The 19,137-nt window shown below is 37.2% G+C and overlaps 2 protein-coding genes and 1 non-coding gene across 3 annotated transcripts; all 3 read right to left on the bottom strand.

The window, feature by feature from the left end:
* Positions 1–1,698: 1,698 nt before the first annotated feature.
* On the bottom strand, positions 1,699–3,609 carry LOC106343236 (protein DJ-1 homolog D). Its single transcript, XM_013782392.1, has 5 exons — positions 3,417–3,609; positions 3,224–3,340; positions 2,640–3,080; positions 2,149–2,511; positions 1,699–2,056 (listed from the first exon to the last, which is right to left on the bottom strand). Exons 1-5 carry the CDS (start codon positions 3,471–3,473, stop codon positions 1,868–1,870), a joined length of 1,167 nt encoding a protein of 388 aa, XP_013637846.1. The 5' UTR covers positions 3,474–3,609; the 3' UTR covers positions 1,699–1,867.
* Positions 3,610–3,650: 41 nt separating this feature from the next.
* On the bottom strand, positions 3,651–3,732 carry TRNAS-AGA. The gene has a single exon. It is a non-coding gene; the product is annotated as a tRNA-Ser (tRNA).
* Positions 3,733–15,517: 11,785 nt separating this feature from the next.
* On the bottom strand, positions 15,518–18,608 carry LOC106343734 (nijmegen breakage syndrome 1 protein). The gene is made up of 13 exons (XM_013783032.1): positions 18,491–18,608; positions 18,152–18,205; positions 17,809–18,073; positions 17,643–17,734; positions 17,436–17,566; positions 17,317–17,363; positions 17,129–17,237; positions 16,960–17,046; positions 16,711–16,882; positions 16,233–16,633; positions 16,097–16,158; positions 15,921–16,017; positions 15,518–15,838 (listed from the first exon to the last, which is right to left on the bottom strand). The coding sequence occupies exons 1-13, from the start codon at positions 18,525–18,527 to the stop codon at positions 15,785–15,787; spliced, it is 1,608 nt and encodes a 535-aa protein (XP_013638486.1). The 5' UTR covers positions 18,528–18,608; the 3' UTR covers positions 15,518–15,784.
* Positions 18,609–19,137: the final 529 nt, after the last annotated feature.

Consider the following 19,137-nt stretch of genomic DNA (forward strand, 5'->3'; position numbering starts at 1 on the left):
AATTTTCGTTATTGAAATATTAAAAAATTAAACCAACAACTTTACCCAAAGCTTTTGATAACAAAAGTAGTTAAAATCTTTTACCAAAGCTTCTTTGCAAGGATCTATTTAATTAAAAAAAAACAGCTTTTAGTCTATTGTAATTACATCGAAAATATGACAATAAGTTAGAGAAACTAATCACCAAAACATGAAATGGGGTCGGATGCGGTATGAGAACATTGAGAAAAATCTTATGATCAAGTAAAAATCTACCACTATTTTTCAGTACCTACAATCGAACAATTGTTGTATTTTCCAAATTAGGCTAATACTGCGTCATTACTACAAAACTACTCTCACTTGCTTTGTTTTATATGCATGATTTAATTCAACAAATACAAGCCTTTGCATTTTTAGTGTTTCTTTTAGTCATCAATGATCAAATAGTTTAGTCTTCAAGAATTAGACATACTATTTTCAATATTTATATAGATTTCTTGTTTGATATTGTGTACTAACCTTGCTCCCTATAATTTTCTTTGTTTTTGTTGTTCGTGTTCAAATGATGTTATCATACATTTCATAATAGTATTATTTGATATTTGATTGGTATAGTTAATTAAACATTGCATAAACTAAAATAAATAATATTTTATAGTGACAAATAAGAAATCAAACTAACAAAGTTTGCTAAATCATAGTTATTAGTGACTAGTTGAATTTATTTTAAGCTATTAATCACTTCACAATATGTCTAATTTGGAGTAGTTGATGACTTTAGTTGGACTACTCATGTTAATACCGTAATGACATCCAAGCAAATGAAAACTGTGGTTCATGGTAATGTTAATCTATTATGCGATGGTGCACACTGAAATGAGTGCGATCCGTACATTTCTCATTCTCTGCAAAGGTTCAACAGGTTTCACCAAATGAGGAGAATGTGGCTTATGTAATGGACTCTGGATAGGTTTTCACTTATGACCACAACTCAGTCTTTTCATCCGGTCACGGTACATACAATCCAGTATTGAAGTCGAAGCTTGTTGAGTACTTTTGGAACACTAACACCACATGCAAGCAGGTGGAAGTTAATACAAGATCTACAATTTTTGACAAGAGATGGTCGTCTCTACACAGTCGAGGATATCATCTATGGTCAACTCGTTTCAGGGGATAAAACAAACCAAACATTACCAAATCTGTCTTTTCTTGTGGTCACGGTACCGACATTCCAGTATAGAAACCGAAGCTTGTTGACTACTTTTGGAACACGAACACCGCATATAAGTAGGTGGAAGTTAATTCATGGTCTACTCTCTTCATAAGAAGAGAAGGTCGTCTCATCTTGGTCATGACGGTGTTTAGTCAGAGATACTCTCATTCCCAACTAAGTTTATATAACATTTGATTTATTAATCACACATTGCATAAACTAAAATAAATAAAATTTTATATTGACAAATCAAAAAACCAAACTTACAAAATTTGCTTAATCGTAGTTGTTAGTGAGTAGTTGAATTTATTTTAAGTTATGTTAATCACTTCACACAGACTGTCTAATTTAGATTAGTCAACACAAGTTCAAGTTTTAAAATGAAATTTAAACACAATCGGATGTTTTTAACTGTTTATATGAAAATTTGTGCTTTTAATAAACTGTTTACACTACCACTAAGTTATTATAATATGCCAATCTTCTATTACTATACTCCCTGAAAATCTCATAAACTTTATTTCCAACTTAGACAAACATCAAAGACTCAAAACCTCAACATGAGAGACTGCAGTAGCATAATAACATAAGCCACAAGTTTTTACACACATTACATTAGCAGACGAGTTGGTTTTGAAAGATTCCACATGAAAGGGACGGTTTACATATCTAGAATGAAACCTGAACTCCCAACAAAAGCATTAGCTGTGACACAAACTCTGGGTGTCCTGGCCATGCTGCCCCAGTTACCAGATTCCCATCGGTGAAGCACCGGTGAATTGGATCTGGTTCTAACCAAGTTCCTCCTCCAAGCACTACATTCAGTTTCACTGCTGGATAAGCAGTGCATTTCCTTCCCTGCATCAGTGACCAGGTTAACATGAAATCAGATATATCAGTTTTCTCAAACAATTTCAGAATTATACAGATTGTAGTGGAACAAAACTGACCTTTAGGACACCAGCAGCAGCTAAGATCTGTTGTCCGTGGCAGATAGATGCAACTGGTTTCCCAGAACTCATAAACTCTTTAACTACGTTAAGGACGTGTTGGTTCAAGGCCAGATATTCAGGAGCTCTGCCCCCTGGAATCACCAGAGCATCATAACTGGAGGAATCTACTCCATCAAAAGTAGCAGTTAAACCAAAAGTATGGCCTGGCTTTTCACTGTAAGTTTGGTCACCCTCAAAGTCATGGATTGCAGTTGGGCAGCGATCACCAGCCTTTTTCTCCGGACAAACCGCATCAACTTGACACCCCAAAGCTTGAAGGGACTGAAATGGAACTTTGACTTCATAGTCTTCCATATAATCCTGCAACGGTAAAAAAATAACCAAAACTGTAATGTTTATAGGGACCCAAGTGCGTATTTTACTTAACAACAGATTATAAACAATGACTACTCATAAACTGAGACAACAAAGTAGTAAACGTCACTTACCCCACAAAGAAACAAGATTCTTTTATTAGCTCCAGTTATTTTACCGCCCATGGCCTTCACAAAAAGCTGGATAAACTCAGGATGTCCCTCATAGGTAGCCGCAGTGATCAAACTACCATCTACGACACAGACATCAGGCGTTGTTGGTTCCACCCACTTGGCGCCTGCAGCGATAAGGGCAGGTCCAACAGTTGCATAAGCTGTGCAGCTTCGACCATTAACAGTGTCAGCAGCTGCTAGTATCAACTGCCCGTGGCAAATAGAGGCTATGGGCTTTCCAGAGGTTGAAAACTGTTTAACCAAGTCAACAACAGATGCATTCATGGCCAAGTATTCAGGAGCACGTCCTCCTGGTATAACCAATCCATCGTACTTGGTGAGGTCAACTTCGTCAAACGTTGCATTGAGTGTGAAATTGTGACCTCGCGACTCGGAATAGGTCTGCAAGTGACCAAATCAGAAAAATAAGTCAACACAGTTTCTCCTACAATTTGAATTTGTGCATCAATAATCTAACTCATAGCACAGTTGAAAATGAAGCGTATCAATAGATCACATCGAGATCGACTGATCGAGAGGGAGACCTGGTGGCCACAGAAGTCGTGAACAGCGGTGGGGCAAGAGTCACCAGACTTTTTACCGGGGCAGACGGTGTGGACTGAGACTCCGAAAGCTTGCAAAGCCTGGAACGGTACCATCACCTGAGAGAGAAGCACAAGCTAGTATATATAAGAACAACGAAGAAAGAAAAAAAAAGTAGTAGACGAAGAAGAGGACCTCATAGTCTTCCATGTAGTCACCGCACAGGATCAGAACAGTTCTCGAGTTCGCCATTTTCAGCTAGAGCGTGAGAGAGAAGTGATTCTGCTTGAAGGTGCGTCGTGTTAAAATTTGGAGAGGGATGACATTCTGGAGAGATCTGGTTAACGGCGACGTTTAGGGACGAGTGGAGCACGCGTGGTCGCACATATGGAAAAAAGTTAATATTATAATGGATTTAAGAATAAAAAACGTGAACGGCAGGATTCGAACCTGCGCGGGCAGAGCCCACATGATTTCTAGTCATGCCCGATAACCACTCCGGCACGTCCACTCTTGTCACTTCGATATCTATAATACCTATCAAAACTAAAGAGACTTCCACACGAGTGCAGACTTATAGGATTAAAGAAATACTAGATTTTGATCCGCGCTTTCAAAGCGCGGGATAACTTTACGTTTAAAAAATTATTTATAAAATGACAAATATAGTAAACATTTGAAATTTGATATTTTAGTTTGACGTTTATAATTGAGAGTTTATTTATTTCAACGTCTCATATTTTAATTGAGTTCATTATTTTAATTTATGTTTTAGTAAGAAACATTAAATATAATATTAAAATATATATTATTTATAAATCTTTAATCTGTCATATACTTCTACAACCATTAAATATTTATAAACCTTTAGTATATATTAATTATTAAATATGACATACATTCCCATCTACAAAAATAATCACTAAATTCCGCTACTTTAAAATTTTGATAAGAAAGTGAAGTGTCATTTTTGAGTTTCGTTATAGATGTTAAAATTAGCTTTTCAATTTTAAATTTTTGAATATTAGCTGAATACATAATTGGAGAATTCAAATATATTTTGAGATTGATTTTCTAAATAATAAATTTTAACACAAACTACAAAGTTACACCTACAATTATGTAAGATTCAAACCCATGCTCAATTGTAAAACAGTAATTTTAAAATAAATTATTTGAATAAAATAATTAAGTTTAATCAGTAAAATATTAGCATATATACAAACTCATGTATAGTCGGCCATTTGTCGCTAAAATTCAGGGAAAAAAAAGTTTTCGATAGTTAAATTAATATATGTGGTGTTTTGTTTTTAATTAGTAATAGACGTTGTTTTCAATAGTTTCCAGTTACATTAGTCATTCTCTACTCAGCTTCATTATCATCTGAATCACGGTGACCAATCTTTAAATGGAGCCAGTCACATTAGTCATTCTCTACTCAGCTTCATTATCATCTGAATCACGGTGACCAATCTTTAAATGGAGCTTATGAATGTCACTTATTAATAGTTTTGTAAGATCTCATCGGTTGGAAAACAGTGATATAAACTTTTATATGGAAAATAGCTTGTTAATGTCATTGTATGCTTTGAATAAAATGAGTAAAGAAGCATTTAGGCTTTGATAATTGACACATATTTCTAAAGAGAAACTACACCTTTATTTAAACCAAACTAAAACAGGAGTCTAAATATACATCTACAAAGCATAGGTTTGGTTCAGGAACTATTAAAAACAACTTCTTCTTATTCTTATTGTTATTTTTATTCAGTGAGGAAAAACTAAGAAATGACTTTAAAAATACTTTTTGGGTCGCAAGAAAAAATCTTATGCGGATACTTGACCCTGCCAAAAAAAACAAAGAGAAAAGGAAGAAGATGAATATTGTGTTTATACTATTAGACAATCAAATATGACATATATAAGCATGGAAAACATCAAAGCACGAACAAACATCTGCCATATGTTCAAGTTGACTATGTTGTACACCAAGTAACTTCTCACACAAAATCAGAATCTTTTCACCACAATTATCACATAACACAAGCAAATGACTAAGCTTTGCATCAACCATTACATAAAAAACCACAAATTTCGGTCTTATCAATCATACCTGTTGGAAAAATCGAGCAGCTACTGATTGAATCATTCATTCTTCTCTAGCTTATGCAAAAATACCTCTGGCGTTACCTGTAGTCTTCAGCTTATACTCTTTCCCCATTGTATATTAATCAAAACACTATCCATTCCCTAAACTCCACTGTCGCAACATCCCTTGTCTTACTCTCATCACAAACCCTAACCTAGAGATGTCAAATGGGCGGGTTGTGCGGGTTTGGGTGTGTCCGAATGGGTTTCATTTTTTTGCTGGACATTTTTGGTCGAAGCCCAAATAGAACCATGTCCAAATGAGACCATAACCAAATAAGACCATGATTTGTTGGGCTATCCATGGACGGCCCATACGCCCATTTAATGTAAACAACATAATTTCAGTTTTAAAAATTTAAAGATTATTAAGTTTTCAATTTTAAAGATGTCACATACTTAAACTTTAAGTTTTAAACTTCATGTTTCAAAGTTATAAAAAATTCAAGATAAGTTTAAAAAATTCGTAATTTCGTCTGACTTGCGGAAACAGAAACAGTCGCCAGACTCGCCACCAACTTCGTTATGAACACAAATCACCGATCTATTTAACACATAAACCATAACACAATATTAGTAGATGATACGAATCAGTAGCTAATAGTGAAAACCCATAACACAAATCACGAAAAATCAAATCTTAAGAGATGATGAAATCAGAAGTTGGTGAAGAATCGAAAAAAAATTGAAGAAGAACGAAGACGAGGAAGAAGAATCGAACACGAAGAGGAAGAATCGAAGACGAGGACTCGAAGAGGAAAAATCGAAGACGATGATTCGAAGAGGAAGAATCAAACACGAAGAAAAAACACAAGAGTGAGACGGGAAGAAAAAAAAAGGTGATTTGTGTTTTCTCCCAATTTTTCAAACCCTAGACATTTAAGTTTATTGGGCCGCCCATTGTCCAAGTGGTTAAGCCCAATATTGTCCATGAATATAATTGGGTTCACCCATCTGGACAAATTTTAATTATGGTTTAATCTGGGTCTGTCCATTTTGGACCATATCGATTTGGACACGGGCCACCCATTTATAGCCCGCCCATTTGACATCTCTACCCTAACCTCAGAATCCAATAAATATATCTCGTTGAGTTTCCGAAAAAGATCATCGCGTAAGATTAAGCTACCACTGCATTTGCTCCAGCCGCTTCTAAACACACCAGGCACGTTTTCACGAGCCTCTGTTCAATGAATACTTCCGGTAGAATATATATTAAGCTACAAATATTTTGTATTCTAGTCGAATATGAGAGATTTAATTAGTAGAGTGTTTAATTTTTTTTTTTGCTTTTGGAATATTCCTTAAATAGAGGAGAGAATATAGTATATATGGGAAAATTTTAATTTTTAAATGGTACAATACGTGTGTTCAATTTTTGTAAAAAATAATTAAAAAAAAATCTAAATAAGGAAGTGGTATAATATTGTAAATAACTCTAAAAACTAAGGGCAAAATCCTAGTAGGAATTCTGTTTTAATAGTATAGATCATATGATGTTTTCCTCCTTTCATGTTCCGAATGTTAAGTCTTTGGTTTCTTGGTGGTTAATTACTTAATTATATGTATGATTCAGCTGGGATTTTGAGGGGTTCTAGAAGAGACCGTTTGTTAAGCAAGTTCGTTGAGAATGAATATGAGAAGATTGACCGCCTTATGGAATTATACTTAATATAAGTCTTCTGATAATCTTCAACAATACCATTTTGAGCATCTGATGAAAGAGACGTTCCTGTGTGATAGCTTTGTTATGTATCTCTTTAGTAAATTGGTGAAAGAGCATCTGATGAAAAGCTCGTTACCATTTACTAATACCTATTTCAATGTTGCGTCTTTGCATTTGGCAGATACTCTGATAGAGTTAGATCAGAGGCCGACAGGTTTCATATCAATTAAAATAACTGATTCTAATTGTTATCATTAGTCAATAAATCAAATTAATAAAAAAAAATTCGAAATTTGTTTTAATTGATATATAATTTATAGTCATCTATTTAAAATATAAACTATTTTCATATTTATCCATTGACAATACAATATGAAGAACAAGAAAAAAGAAACAAGAAGAAAAAAGAAAATGAATTCACAGAACAAAAATGGGAGAATTGCCAAGTGTGACTCAAAACTTGGAGTCAAACCCAAAACAATACCCCAACTTGGGTCAAAGGCAAAAGTAACCTAAAAGGCTATTGAAATTACAACTATCCCCTTGTGACCAAACAAAAAAACGGAATTCTTTTTACGTTTCTACCCCTCGCAAGTCGTCTGTTTAGACGACTTGAAAATAAGTCGTCCAGACGACTTAACTTAAAGTCGTCTGGACAGTTAGTCTTAAACATAATTTAAAAATTTTGTAAAAAATATTTTGATAAGTGAAAAATGGGAATTATGTAATTAACATATGTCTTAGGAGGTATAAATTAAGATATAACAAATTTCAATTGTTTTCAGCATAGATGAGTGAAAGTAGTGAGTCATGATATTCTTAAGTTTATGTTTCATCAACATATGTTGTAGTATTGTATGTGTTCTTAGGGTTAGATTTTGGAAAGAATTAAAACCGTTTTTGAAAATTTTTAAAATTACTTATGCGTGTTCATTTCTGTGTATAGTAAACACTATTTAAGTATAATTTGATTTTATAACGTGGTTAGTTAGTTAATCTAGTCATTTTAGTTTAGGGGTTCATTTTAGGGTCTAGGACGACTTAATATTTTGTCGTCTGAAAACAGACGACTAAATATTAAGTCGTCTGTTGTACATTATCAGCCAGAATAAGTCGTCTAAACCGGACCAAACCTTAAAGTTTACCAATGTAATTTTAAAGCTAACCGGATTATTTACCCAATATATAAGGTGATTTTTATTTTTTTGTTTCATTTTTCGCGAAATTCAGAAACCCTAACAGTTCTCCCTCTCAAAGGCGATTTCGAATTCCCACGATTTCCGAACAAACCATCGTTCTCAACATCGGCTATCTATCTCACTTCATTCTCACCGTTGTCGCCGCAGCTTCTTCTAACCCTAGCCGCGCCGATTCCTCTAAACCCTAGCGCCGCCGATTCCTCTAAACCCTAGCGCCGCCGATTCCTCTAAACCCTAGCGCCGCCGATTCCTCTAAACCCTAGCGCCGCCGATTCCTCTAAACCCTAGCGCCGCCGATTCCTCTAAACCCTAGCGCCGCCGATTCCTCTAAACCCTAGCGCCGCCGATTCCTCTAAACCCTAGCGCCGCCGATTCCTCTAAACCCTAGCGCCGCCGATTCCTCTAAACCCTAGCGCCGCCGATTCCTCTAAACCCTAGCGCCGCCGCTTCCACTATATCCGAACAAACCGTCGCCCTCGCCACCGTGGTCACCAACGTTCTAAACACTAGCGCCGCCGCTTCTTCTAAACCCTAGCGCCGCCGCTTCTTCTCTGTAAACCTTAGCGCCGTTTCTCTGTAAACCCTAACGCCGCTAAGTCATCAATCTCGAGGAAAAGATGAACATAAAACGTTGTCTCTATCAATTTACTCATTCTCACCGTTTCACGTTTATTTTTTCAGATCTATAACCGCAATGACGAGTACTCCAACTCCTTCTGCGACTGGAAGACTTGTAAGTAATTTAAGTCGTCTACTAAGTCGTCTGGACTTATATTGTTGTCTTTGATTATTTTGCAGACAAAAAGGATGGATATTCCAGAACTCCCCCGTAGGTTATACACATCAGGGGAAGAACCAGAAGCCCACAATAGCATTTCGTATCATACGGATAACAGCAAGTTGCATACTGCTCTTAGGAAAGCTCTTACTGATGACGAATTTGAAGAGCTCAAGGAGTCGAGTTTGGGAGTTTTCATCAAGTTCAAGGAGCAGGGATTTGGTTGGGCTTCAAGGCTGGTTCACTACATGCTCAGTTTCAAGCTGGACATTAAGAAGAAGTATGAGATGTGGTCTCTCGTTGGTCCAGAACCTTTGAGGTTTTCACTGTTAGAGTTTGAAAACCTCACTGGTCTAAACTGCGAGTACATCGAGGACCTTGAGACACCAAAATGTGACGTTACCCCAGAGATGGTTTCTTTCTGGGGGATGCTGGGAGTTCATCTGGAAGCTGGGCCAACTACTGATCAGATAATAGCAGCACTGAAGAGATGCGGGGATTGGTCCAGGGAAGATCGCAAGCGGCTCGCGTACCTCTCCATCTTCACTGGATTCATTGAAGGGAGAAAGTTTTCAACCGCTACACGATCTACTCTGGCAAGGCTAGTGATGGATTTAGAACGGTTTGAGAATTATCCATGGGGGAGAGTCGCGTTTAAGGTGCTGATGGACTCTTTGTGGAACAAAGAAATTGCTGGCTGTTACACCGTGGATGGGTTTATACAAGTTCTTCAGGTCTAGACGTACACAGCTATGCCGGAATTGGGTGCTAGTATTGGTGGTCCCAGAGCAGACAGTCCGTCTCCACCGATACTGGCTTACGAGGGCAGCAGAGGCCGCAGATCAATGAAAGCTGCTATCTTGAGTCAGGTATTTACTTCAATCCAAAAGACTGCGCAGACGACTTATTATAAGTCGTCTGGAAAGTCTTCCATCTGGACGACTTATTAGACGACTTATAATAAGGCGTCTGGAAAGTCTTCCCAGCTGGACGACTTATCGGACGACTTAATTAAGTCGTCTGGAAAGTCTTCCATCTGGACGACTTATTAGACGACTTATAATAAGGCGTCTGGAAAGTCTTCCCAGCTGGACGACTTATCGGACGACTTAATTAAGTCGTCTGGAAAGTCTTCCATCTGGACGACTTATTAGACGACTTATAATAAGGCGTCTGGAAAGTCTTCCCAGCTGGACGACTTATCGGACGACTTAATTAAGTCGTCTGGAAAGTCTTCCATCTGGACGACTTATTAGACGACTTATAATAAGGCGTCTGGAAAGTCTTCCCAGCTGGACGACTTATCGGACGACTTAATTAAGTCGTCTGGAAAGTCTTCCATCTGGACGACTTATTAGACGACTTATAATAAGGCGTCTGGAAAGTCTTCCCAGCTGGACGACTTATCGGACGACTTAATTAAGTCGTCTGGAAAGTCTTCCATCTGGACGACTTATTAGACGACTTATAATAAGGCGTCTGGAAAGTCTTCCCAGCTGGACGACTTATCGGACGACTTAATTAAGTCGTCTGGAAAGTCTTCCATCTGGACGACTTATTAGACGACTTATAATAAGGCGTCTGGAAAGTCTTCCCAGCTGGACGACTTATCGGACGACTTAATTAAGTCGTCTGGAAAGTCTTCCATCTGGACGACTTATTAGACGACTTATAATAAGGCGTCTGGAAAGTCTTCCCAGCTGGACGACTTATCGGACGACTTAATTAAGTCGTCTGGAAAGTCTTCCATCTGGACGACTTATTAGACGACTTATAATAAGGCGTCTGGAAAGTCTTCCCAGCTGGACGACTTATCGGACGACTTAATTAAGTCGTCTGGAAAGTCTTCCATCTGGACGACTTATTAGACGACTTATAATAAGGCGTCTGGAAAGTCTTCCCAGCTGGACGACTTATCGGACGACTTAATTAAGTCGTCTGGAAAGTCTTCCATCTGGACGACTTATTAGACGACTTATAATAAGGCGTCTGGAAAGTCTTCCCAGCTGGACGACTTATCGGACGACTTAATTAAGTCGTCTGGAAAGTCTTCCATCTGGACGACTTATTAGACGACTTATAATAAGGCGTCTGGAAAGTCTTCCCAGCTGGACGACTTATCGGACGACTTAATTAAGTCGTCTGGAAAGTCTTCCATCTGGACGACTTATTAGACGACTTATAATAAGGCGTCTGGAAAGTCTTCCCAGCTGGACGACTTATCGGACGACTTAATTAAGTCGTCTGGAAAGTCTTCCATCTGGACGACTTATTAGACGACTTATAATAAGGCGTCTGGAAAGTCTTCCCAGCTGGACGACTTATCGGACGACTTAATTAAGTCGTCTGGAAAGTCTTCCATCTGGACGACTTATTAGACGACTTATAATAAGGCGTCTGGAAAGTCTTCCCAGCTGGACGACTTATCGGACGACTTAATTAAGTCGTCTGGAAAGTCTTCCATCTGGACGACTTATTAGACGACTTATAATAAGGCGTCTGGAAAGTCTTCCCAGCTGGACGACTTATCGGACGACTTAATTAAGTCGTCTGGAAAGTCTTCCATCTGGACGACTTATTAGACGACTTATAATAAGGCGTCTGGAAAGTCTTCCCAGCTGGACGACTTATCGGACGACTTAATTAAGTCGTCTGGAAAGTCTTCCATCTGGACGACTTATTAGACGACTTATAATAAGGCGTCTGGAAAGTCTTCCCAGCTGGACGACTTATCGGACGACTTAATTAAGTCGTCTGGAAAGTCTTCCATCTGGACGACTTATTAGACGACTTATAATAAGGCGTCTGGAAAGTCTTCCCAGCTGGACGACTTATCGGACGACTTAATTAAGTCGTCTGGAAAGTCTTCCATCTGGACGACTTATTAGACGACTTATAATAAGGCGTCTGGAAAGTCTTCCCAGCTGGACGACTTATCGGACGACTTAATTAAGTCGTCTGGAAAGTCTTCCATCTGGACGACTTATTAGACGACTTATAATAAGGCGTCTGGAAAGTCTTCCCAGCTGGACGACTTATCGGACGACTTAATTAAGTCGTCTGGAAAGTCTTCCATCTGGACGACTTATTAGACGACTTATAATAAGGCGTCTGGAAAGTCTTCCCAGCTGGACGACTTATCGGACGACTTAATTAAGTCGTCTGGAAAGTCTTCCATCTGGACGACTTATTAGACGACTTATAATAAGGCGTCTGGAAAGTCTTCCCAGCTGGACGACTTATCGGACGACTTAATTAAGTCGTCTGGAAAGTCTTCCATCTGGACGACTTATTAGACGACTTATAATAAGGCGTCTGGAAAGTCTTCCCAGCTGGACGACTTATCGGACGACTTAATTAAGTCGTCTGGAAAGTCTTCCATCTGGACGACTTATTAGACGACTTATAATAAGGCGTCTGGAAAGTCTTCCCAGCTGGACGACTTATCGGACGACTTAATTAAGTCGTCTGGAAAGTCTTCCATCTGGACGACTTATTAGACGACTTATAATAAGGCGTCTGGAAAGTCTTCCCAGCTGGACGACTTATCGGACGACTTAATTAAGTCGTCTGGAAAGTCTTCCATCTGGACGACTTATTAGACGACTTATAATAAGGCGTCTGGAAAGTCTTCCCAGCTGGACGACTTATCGGACGACTTAATTAAGTCGTCTGGAAAGTCTTCCATCTGGACGACTTATTAGACGACTTATAATAAGGCGTCTGGAAAGTCTTCCCAGCTGGACGACTTATCGGACGACTTAATTAAGTCGTCTGGAAAGTCTTCCATCTGGACGACTTATTAGACGACTTATAATAAGGCGTCTGGAAAGTCTTCCCAGCTGGACGACTTATCGGACGACTTAATTAAGTCGTCTGGAAAGTCTTCCATCTGGACGACTTATTAGACGACTTATAATAAGGCGTCTGGAAAGTCTTCCCAGCTGGACGACTTATCGGACGACTTAATTAAGTCGTCTGGAAAGTCTTCCATCTGGACGACTTATTAGACGACTTATAATAAGGCGTCTGGAAAGTCTTCCCAGCTGGACGACTTATCGGACGACTTAATTAAGTCGTCTGGAAAGTCTTCCATCTGGACGACTTATTAGACGACTTATAATAAGGCGTCTGGAAAGTCTTCCCAGCTGGACGACTTATCGGACGACTTAATTAAGTCGTCTGGAAAGTCTTCCATCTGGACGACTTATTAGACGACTTATAATAAGGCGTCTGGAAAGTCTTCCCAGCTGGACGACTTATCGGACGACTTAATTAAGTCGTCTGGAAAGTCTTCCATCTGGACGACTTATTAGACGACTTATAATAAGGCGTCTGGAAAGTCTTCCCAGCTGGACGACTTATCGGACGACTTAATTAAGTCGTCTGGAAAGTCTTCCATCTGGACGACTTATTAGACGACTTATAATAAGGCGTCTGGAAAGTCTTCCCAGCTGGACGACTTATCGGACGACTTAATTAAGTCGTCTGGAAAGTCTTCCATCTGGACGACTTATTAGACGACTTATAATAAGGCGTCTGGAAAGTCTTCCCAGCTGGACGACTTATCGGACGACTTAATTAAGTCGTCTGGAAAGTCTTCCATCTGGACGACTTATTAGACGACTTATAATAAGGCGTCTGGAAAGTCTTCCCAGCTGGACGACTTATCGGACGACTTAATTAAGTCGTCTGGAAAGTCTTCCATCTGGACTAATGGCATTTTCGTAGATAAAGTGCAGGTGTGGGGTTAAAATCTCAAAAAAAAAAGGAGTCAAAAGAAAAGGTTAGTTTTCTGTTTGACTCCAAGTTTTGAGTCACTTTTGCAAAAAGCCCAACAAAAATGGATTGTAAAGCAAATAGAAAGAATTCTTCTTCTTTATTTTTGTCTTCAGTCTCCATAAGTGGTGTGAAGCAAATCGATTCGTCCAAAGATTTTTCTTCAACTGTTTTTCGCATAGACTTTTACTCCTTTTTGCTCAATACTCTTCAAGTCTTCATTTGCCATTGACGAGAATGATATCTAATTAAAATAATCCATAAACATAGAAAGAAACTAAAATATCCTAGTTTCCTTTCATATCATACATGAGAAGAAATGTAATCATCATGATTCACGATAAAAAAAAATACTTGATTCTTGTTAATTTTCTTATAAATCAAATAGTCTAGAACAATAAAAAAGTTTTAAGAGGAAGAGAACTATGAAGGATACCATGAGAGGAGATCATGACAGATAATAATGTATATGCTGAGAAGAAACAGTTATGGAAGATCATGGATCAGTTAAACTAAAATCACAAAAAATAATTAAAGCAACGTATCATTCTATTACTGAATTTTGCATCTTTTATTAAAGTGATATTAACTTTGTATCATTTATCTAAGTAATATTAATGAAAACTAGAAAATGTATCAATTATATAATTGATGTAAACTCATATTTAATATTAATTATTTATAAGTGATGTAAGTTGATATATATTTATATCAATTTTATTGAAGTGATGTTAGATAAGTTATTACAACATCAGTTCTCATAACATAAATAATTTGTATCATTTGTCAAGAAGTAATTTAAACTAGAATCATTTATTTTTCTGATAGTAGTTATGTTATGTAAAACAATCATTTTTTTGTAGTGCCAAGAGTTGAAGGATCCATGCAAACCGCTACAAAAAAACAGAAAAATAATAATTAAAAACAGAGAAAATCATCAAAAAGATTACAACGCGTTTACTATATGAAACCAACAAATTTAGATTTGGTTTTTCTTGTTTGATATTGTGTACTAACCTTGCTCCCTATAATTTTCTTTGTTTGTTGTTTGTGTTCAATATGATGTTATCATATATTTCATAATAATATTATTTGACATTTAATTGGTATAATTAATTAAACATTGCATAAAATAAAATAAATAATATTTTATAGTGACAAATAAAAAAATCAAACTAACAAAATTTGCTTAATGGTAGTTATTAGTGGCTAGTTGAATTTATTTTAAATTATTAATCACTTCACAATATGTCTAATTTGGATTAGTTGATGACTTTAGTTGGACTACCCATGTTAATACCGTAATGACATCCAAACAAATGAAAATTGTGGTTCATGGTAATGGTCATTTATTATGTGATGGACATCCTAATGGTCATCTATTGTATATGTAATTATCACATTAATTTCACCAATTTTTGCTAATATTTTTCTAACTTTTTACATATTTTTGCCAAATATTTATTTCTTTCTCTAAATAGTAATCAAGTTTTTCGAAAATTATCATTAAGATTGGTGAACACAAAAGAAAACAAACTCGTAACGACTCCTAATAATGTCAACACATGATACTGCTCTCATCACAATCTTCTAATTTTTATAAAAAATTAGAAATTAATAAATTAGTCACATATCTCTCGTCAATACGAATATTATGATCTAAGAATTGAAGCAATAGAAAATAAATTGAAAAAATGGTGGAAAAGAAAAAGACAACATGAAAAACTATTTAGTAGCTAACTTTTAATTAAGGTTTCAGTTGTAATCTAAAATAGAAAAACAAATATATTTGTTAATACAAGTTTATAAATATTGCTAAAGGATCCGACAAATGTTATTCTGATTAGTTATTCCCACAAGTATTATTTTAGCTAGGAAAAACCTTACAAACCTTAATTAATTATTTGTAAAAAGCAAAAAAAAAAACTAAAATATGTCCTAAGCCACGGCTTCACCCGCTTATGCCATAGACCGGCATATTCACCTTGAAACCTCAACCTCGACTGAGCAACCCGTGGATGGAACCAGCAGTTCCACGCTTTCTAGCCTGCATATCCACAAATATATAAAGTGTAAAGAAAATCTCTAGATTTTTGATGCAATGCAAGATGATGTTGTTTGAATAAAACCTTTTCATTGTGAAACAAGTCCTCTGCAACGGCTTCCCTCTGCTTCCTCTTCTTCTCTTCTTTCATAAAGTCTGTCCCTTCACCAGCATCGTACTCTCTAGCATCACACACCAAAACAAAAAGGTTTAAGACTTCAAGTAAGCAAAGAGAAACCAATAGGAGCTAAAAAATATTACTTGTATGGATCCTTGGCGAAAGGTATTAGACTACTGAAGCTGTTTCCTGATATAACATTCCCCTAACAAAACAAAAAAACAAACTCATCATCACACGAACATAACACTTGTTCAGAATCCAAAGGCTCTCTCTTACCTTTCTGAATCGTTTGAAGTCAACAACTCCTTCCACTCCTGTAGACCGGACATTTCTTATTGACAGCAAATCCCTAACAATGAGATGTTGAGTGTAGATAACCTCCGAGTTGCCACACTCAGGCTCATCGTTACGATCCCTTCTCATTGTCGTCACATCACTGTAGTCTTTCATTTCGGTATCTGCCGATAAGTTCACGCTTTTGAACTCGTTCAAATTCATAGTTTCTTCCACTACTGTAACCGGACTCTCTTCTATCACTATAGCAGCAGCAGGCTCCTCTGGTGTTTCTGCCTTCTCGGTGGCATCGACCATACGAACTGACGATGTTGTTTCTTCCTCTTCGACATCAGAGTCTGCTACCACTGTCTCATCCGTAGAGCACGATGATGAAATCACAACTACAAACAGGAAAATGTTTTAGATAAGCCATTTAAACAAAAGCAAATATGGTTGGCTTTGTGTGTGTACTCCTCACCAGAAGGTGGTATCAACGAAGTCGAAGGTAGATTTCCAGACAAGACAGCGCTTATTAAGTCCATTTCGTTAACTCTAGATAACAGACTGAGATGCTTCAGACGGGCAAACTTGTCTCCTGAGCTTATTGGGATGACACATACCATCCGATTAGCTTCTCCATACTGAGAATCCTGCAATGTTGATTATGGTTTGTTATGGCTACTTACAGAAATACCAAATGAGCCAAAGACAATTTAGAAACACAAACCTGACTCATGGAGCTAATCTCTGATATGGCAACAGTCTCTGCGCCACATAGTTTGAGTAAAGATGGGAAGCTGCTCCCAAATCTGTACTGCATAAGGGAAACAAGGAGCGAAAGAATAGGTAAATGGATGCTCATCAATGACTATTTTTACACAAATAAGAGATTATACCATGTCTGTTGATTCCAACACAAAGGTGAATCCTTCTAGACATTTTTCACGGATGTTTGGTTCCATTACATCCACCAAAGCTTCTTCCACCATCACTGATGGTCTGTACCTGTATTTATAAATTAGCATGTCAGTAACTGGAGAGTTTGTTCTGTAACTAAAGAAAAGCATTAAGATATAATACTCACTGACTGTTTCCAGGAAACTCGCTGAGGATACTTTTCTCTGCAAGAAGCTAGAAAAAAAAAAAAAAACTAAAGTTATAAAACAACAAACGAGGTGGTGACAACAGTACTCTCTGACGTACCTTAGCCCAATTCGTCAAAATGATGGGTTTTTGGGATAAAACTGCATTGAGTAGAGCTTCATTCACTTGCATACGCGGCTCAACAAGAACATGTGTGCACTCCTCACTCAAGGTAGGAGCAGTACGAGCACCTGGAATATCAACATTATCTTCAGGCAATATGAGTAATTTGAAACCAATTTTACTTGCATAATGTTTGTCACTAACCAATTGATGAAACAGCATCTTGTACCAACCGATCCACCTTAAAGGTCTCAGAGGAAGGACATAAGTAAAACACCAGCGGAATCAAAGACAACCTGGAAAGATTTTAATTGAAATGAAACAGATATAAACATCACAAATGAGTAGTAACCAGGAGGATTAGGAATACCTGTAAGTAGCTGCACCAGTACCAAAGGTGATAACATCTCCATCACTGAGAATCCTCTCCTTGTTAGGCAGCTCATGGACTTTGTCTTTTGTCCCGGGGTCAGTTTTGATAAAAGTACCATACTTTGAACAATCTTTGACACGGATAACAAATGAGGTGTCGGGAGATATATTCCTACGAGAGGTTGAAGCAGGTGTTGCGTCGAAAGTTAACTCTGCGTGGATCCTAGACACTCCCTTATCCTTATTGATAATGATGTCACATCCTATACAATAAACAACACCATAGTCACAGATTTTATCAAACAAGGAACAAGAAAGAGGATTAAAGTATGTAAGAATACCTTTGCGACCAATCTTGTAAGTCCCTTTAGAAAAGATATAGTATTTATCTTCACCTGAGACACAACACAAGACTAATATCCATTATACAACCAATCATGGGTCCAAAACTCGCTAGGGTCGTCATCACAACGCACGTTAATAAAGGAATGAAATTAACACTTGAACATTGTTCAGAGCTGCGTAATGACTAAATATTTGAACATAGAAGCAATCAAACAAAACTCTCTCCATTTGCAAGGCAATACACGAATCTCAACGAACGATAACGATTACGATTTCACACTCTTAAATAAAATACATACTGTGATAGGAGTTAGAGAGAGAACAAAAAAGGTAACCTGATAGAGGATCAACGGGAAAGAGACCCCAAACCATCGATTGATTGATTCGCTCCAAGAAATTGTTCGTGTTCGAGAGGGTTTTTCTACTTTCTGCGGAAACAAGGAGAGAATGTGTTTTAAGGAAACGGTTGACGACAGAATAATCAAAGGAGACCGGTTTTTAAAACTAACCGAAGATTCTTTGGTTTATTTGTTTATAATACCGGTTTTGTATCTAAACCAGTTACAATCGAACTTTATGTAGGTTTTGAAACTAAACCGGGGAGGTATAGGTTTATTTTGGTTTCAAATAATCTTAGAGCATGCCCATCCATTAGCTACTACAAAAAATATTTTATTGATGTTCTGTTTTTTTAATTAATTTATTGATGTTCTCAAAAAGTTTTATTGACATGCCTATCCATTTTATATTTAAATGTAATATATATTGATCAAATTTTAAGTGAAAAAGAAAGTAGATTTAATATTGAGTGGCAAATGTAATTTGAGTTTCTCATGAGCTTCTTCAAAGTGTTTATTACAGAGCTTCAACCCATTATTTTAGCAGCGGACAACCTCATCTCACTTTCTCTTCTTACTGTATTATTTTCTTTATTTATATTATGAGATGTTCACATGAGAAATTTTCATTGGAAGTGTTCTTA

This window comes from Brassica oleracea, chromosome C5 (assembly GCF_000695525.1).
Source record: "Brassica oleracea var. oleracea cultivar TO1000 chromosome C5, BOL, whole genome shotgun sequence".
NCBI lineage: Eukaryota > Viridiplantae > Streptophyta > Magnoliopsida > Brassicales > Brassicaceae > Brassica > Brassica oleracea.

What these genes read in the sequence shown, in the direction of transcription:
- LOC106343236 (XM_013782392.1), bottom strand. Translation starts at nt 3,473, where the DNA reads ATGGCGAACTCGAGAACTGTTCTGATCCTGTGCGGTGACTACATGGAA. An exon ending in ACTACATGGAAGACTATGAG is followed by an intron (nt 3,341 to 3,416) that starts GTCCTCTTCTTC and finishes CTTCTCTCTCAG; the next exon opens with GTGATGGTACCGTTCCAGGC. An exon ending in GAATCTTGTTTCTTTGTGGG is followed by an intron (nt 2,512 to 2,639) that starts GTAAGTGACGTT and finishes TTACCGTTGCAG; the next exon opens with GATTATATGGAAGACTATGA.
- LOC106343734 (XM_013783032.1), bottom strand. Translation starts at nt 18,527, where the DNA reads ATGGTTTGGGGTCTCTTTCCCGTTGATCCTCTATCAG. An exon ending in TTACAAGATTGGTCGCAAAG is followed by an intron (nt 18,074 to 18,151) that starts GTATTCTTACAT and finishes TTTATTGTATAG; the next exon opens with GATGTGACATCATTATCAAT. An exon ending in AGATTAGCTCCATGAGTCAG is followed by an intron (nt 16,883 to 16,959) that starts GTTTGTGTTTCT and finishes TCAACATTGCAG; the next exon opens with GATTCTCAGTATGGAGAAGC.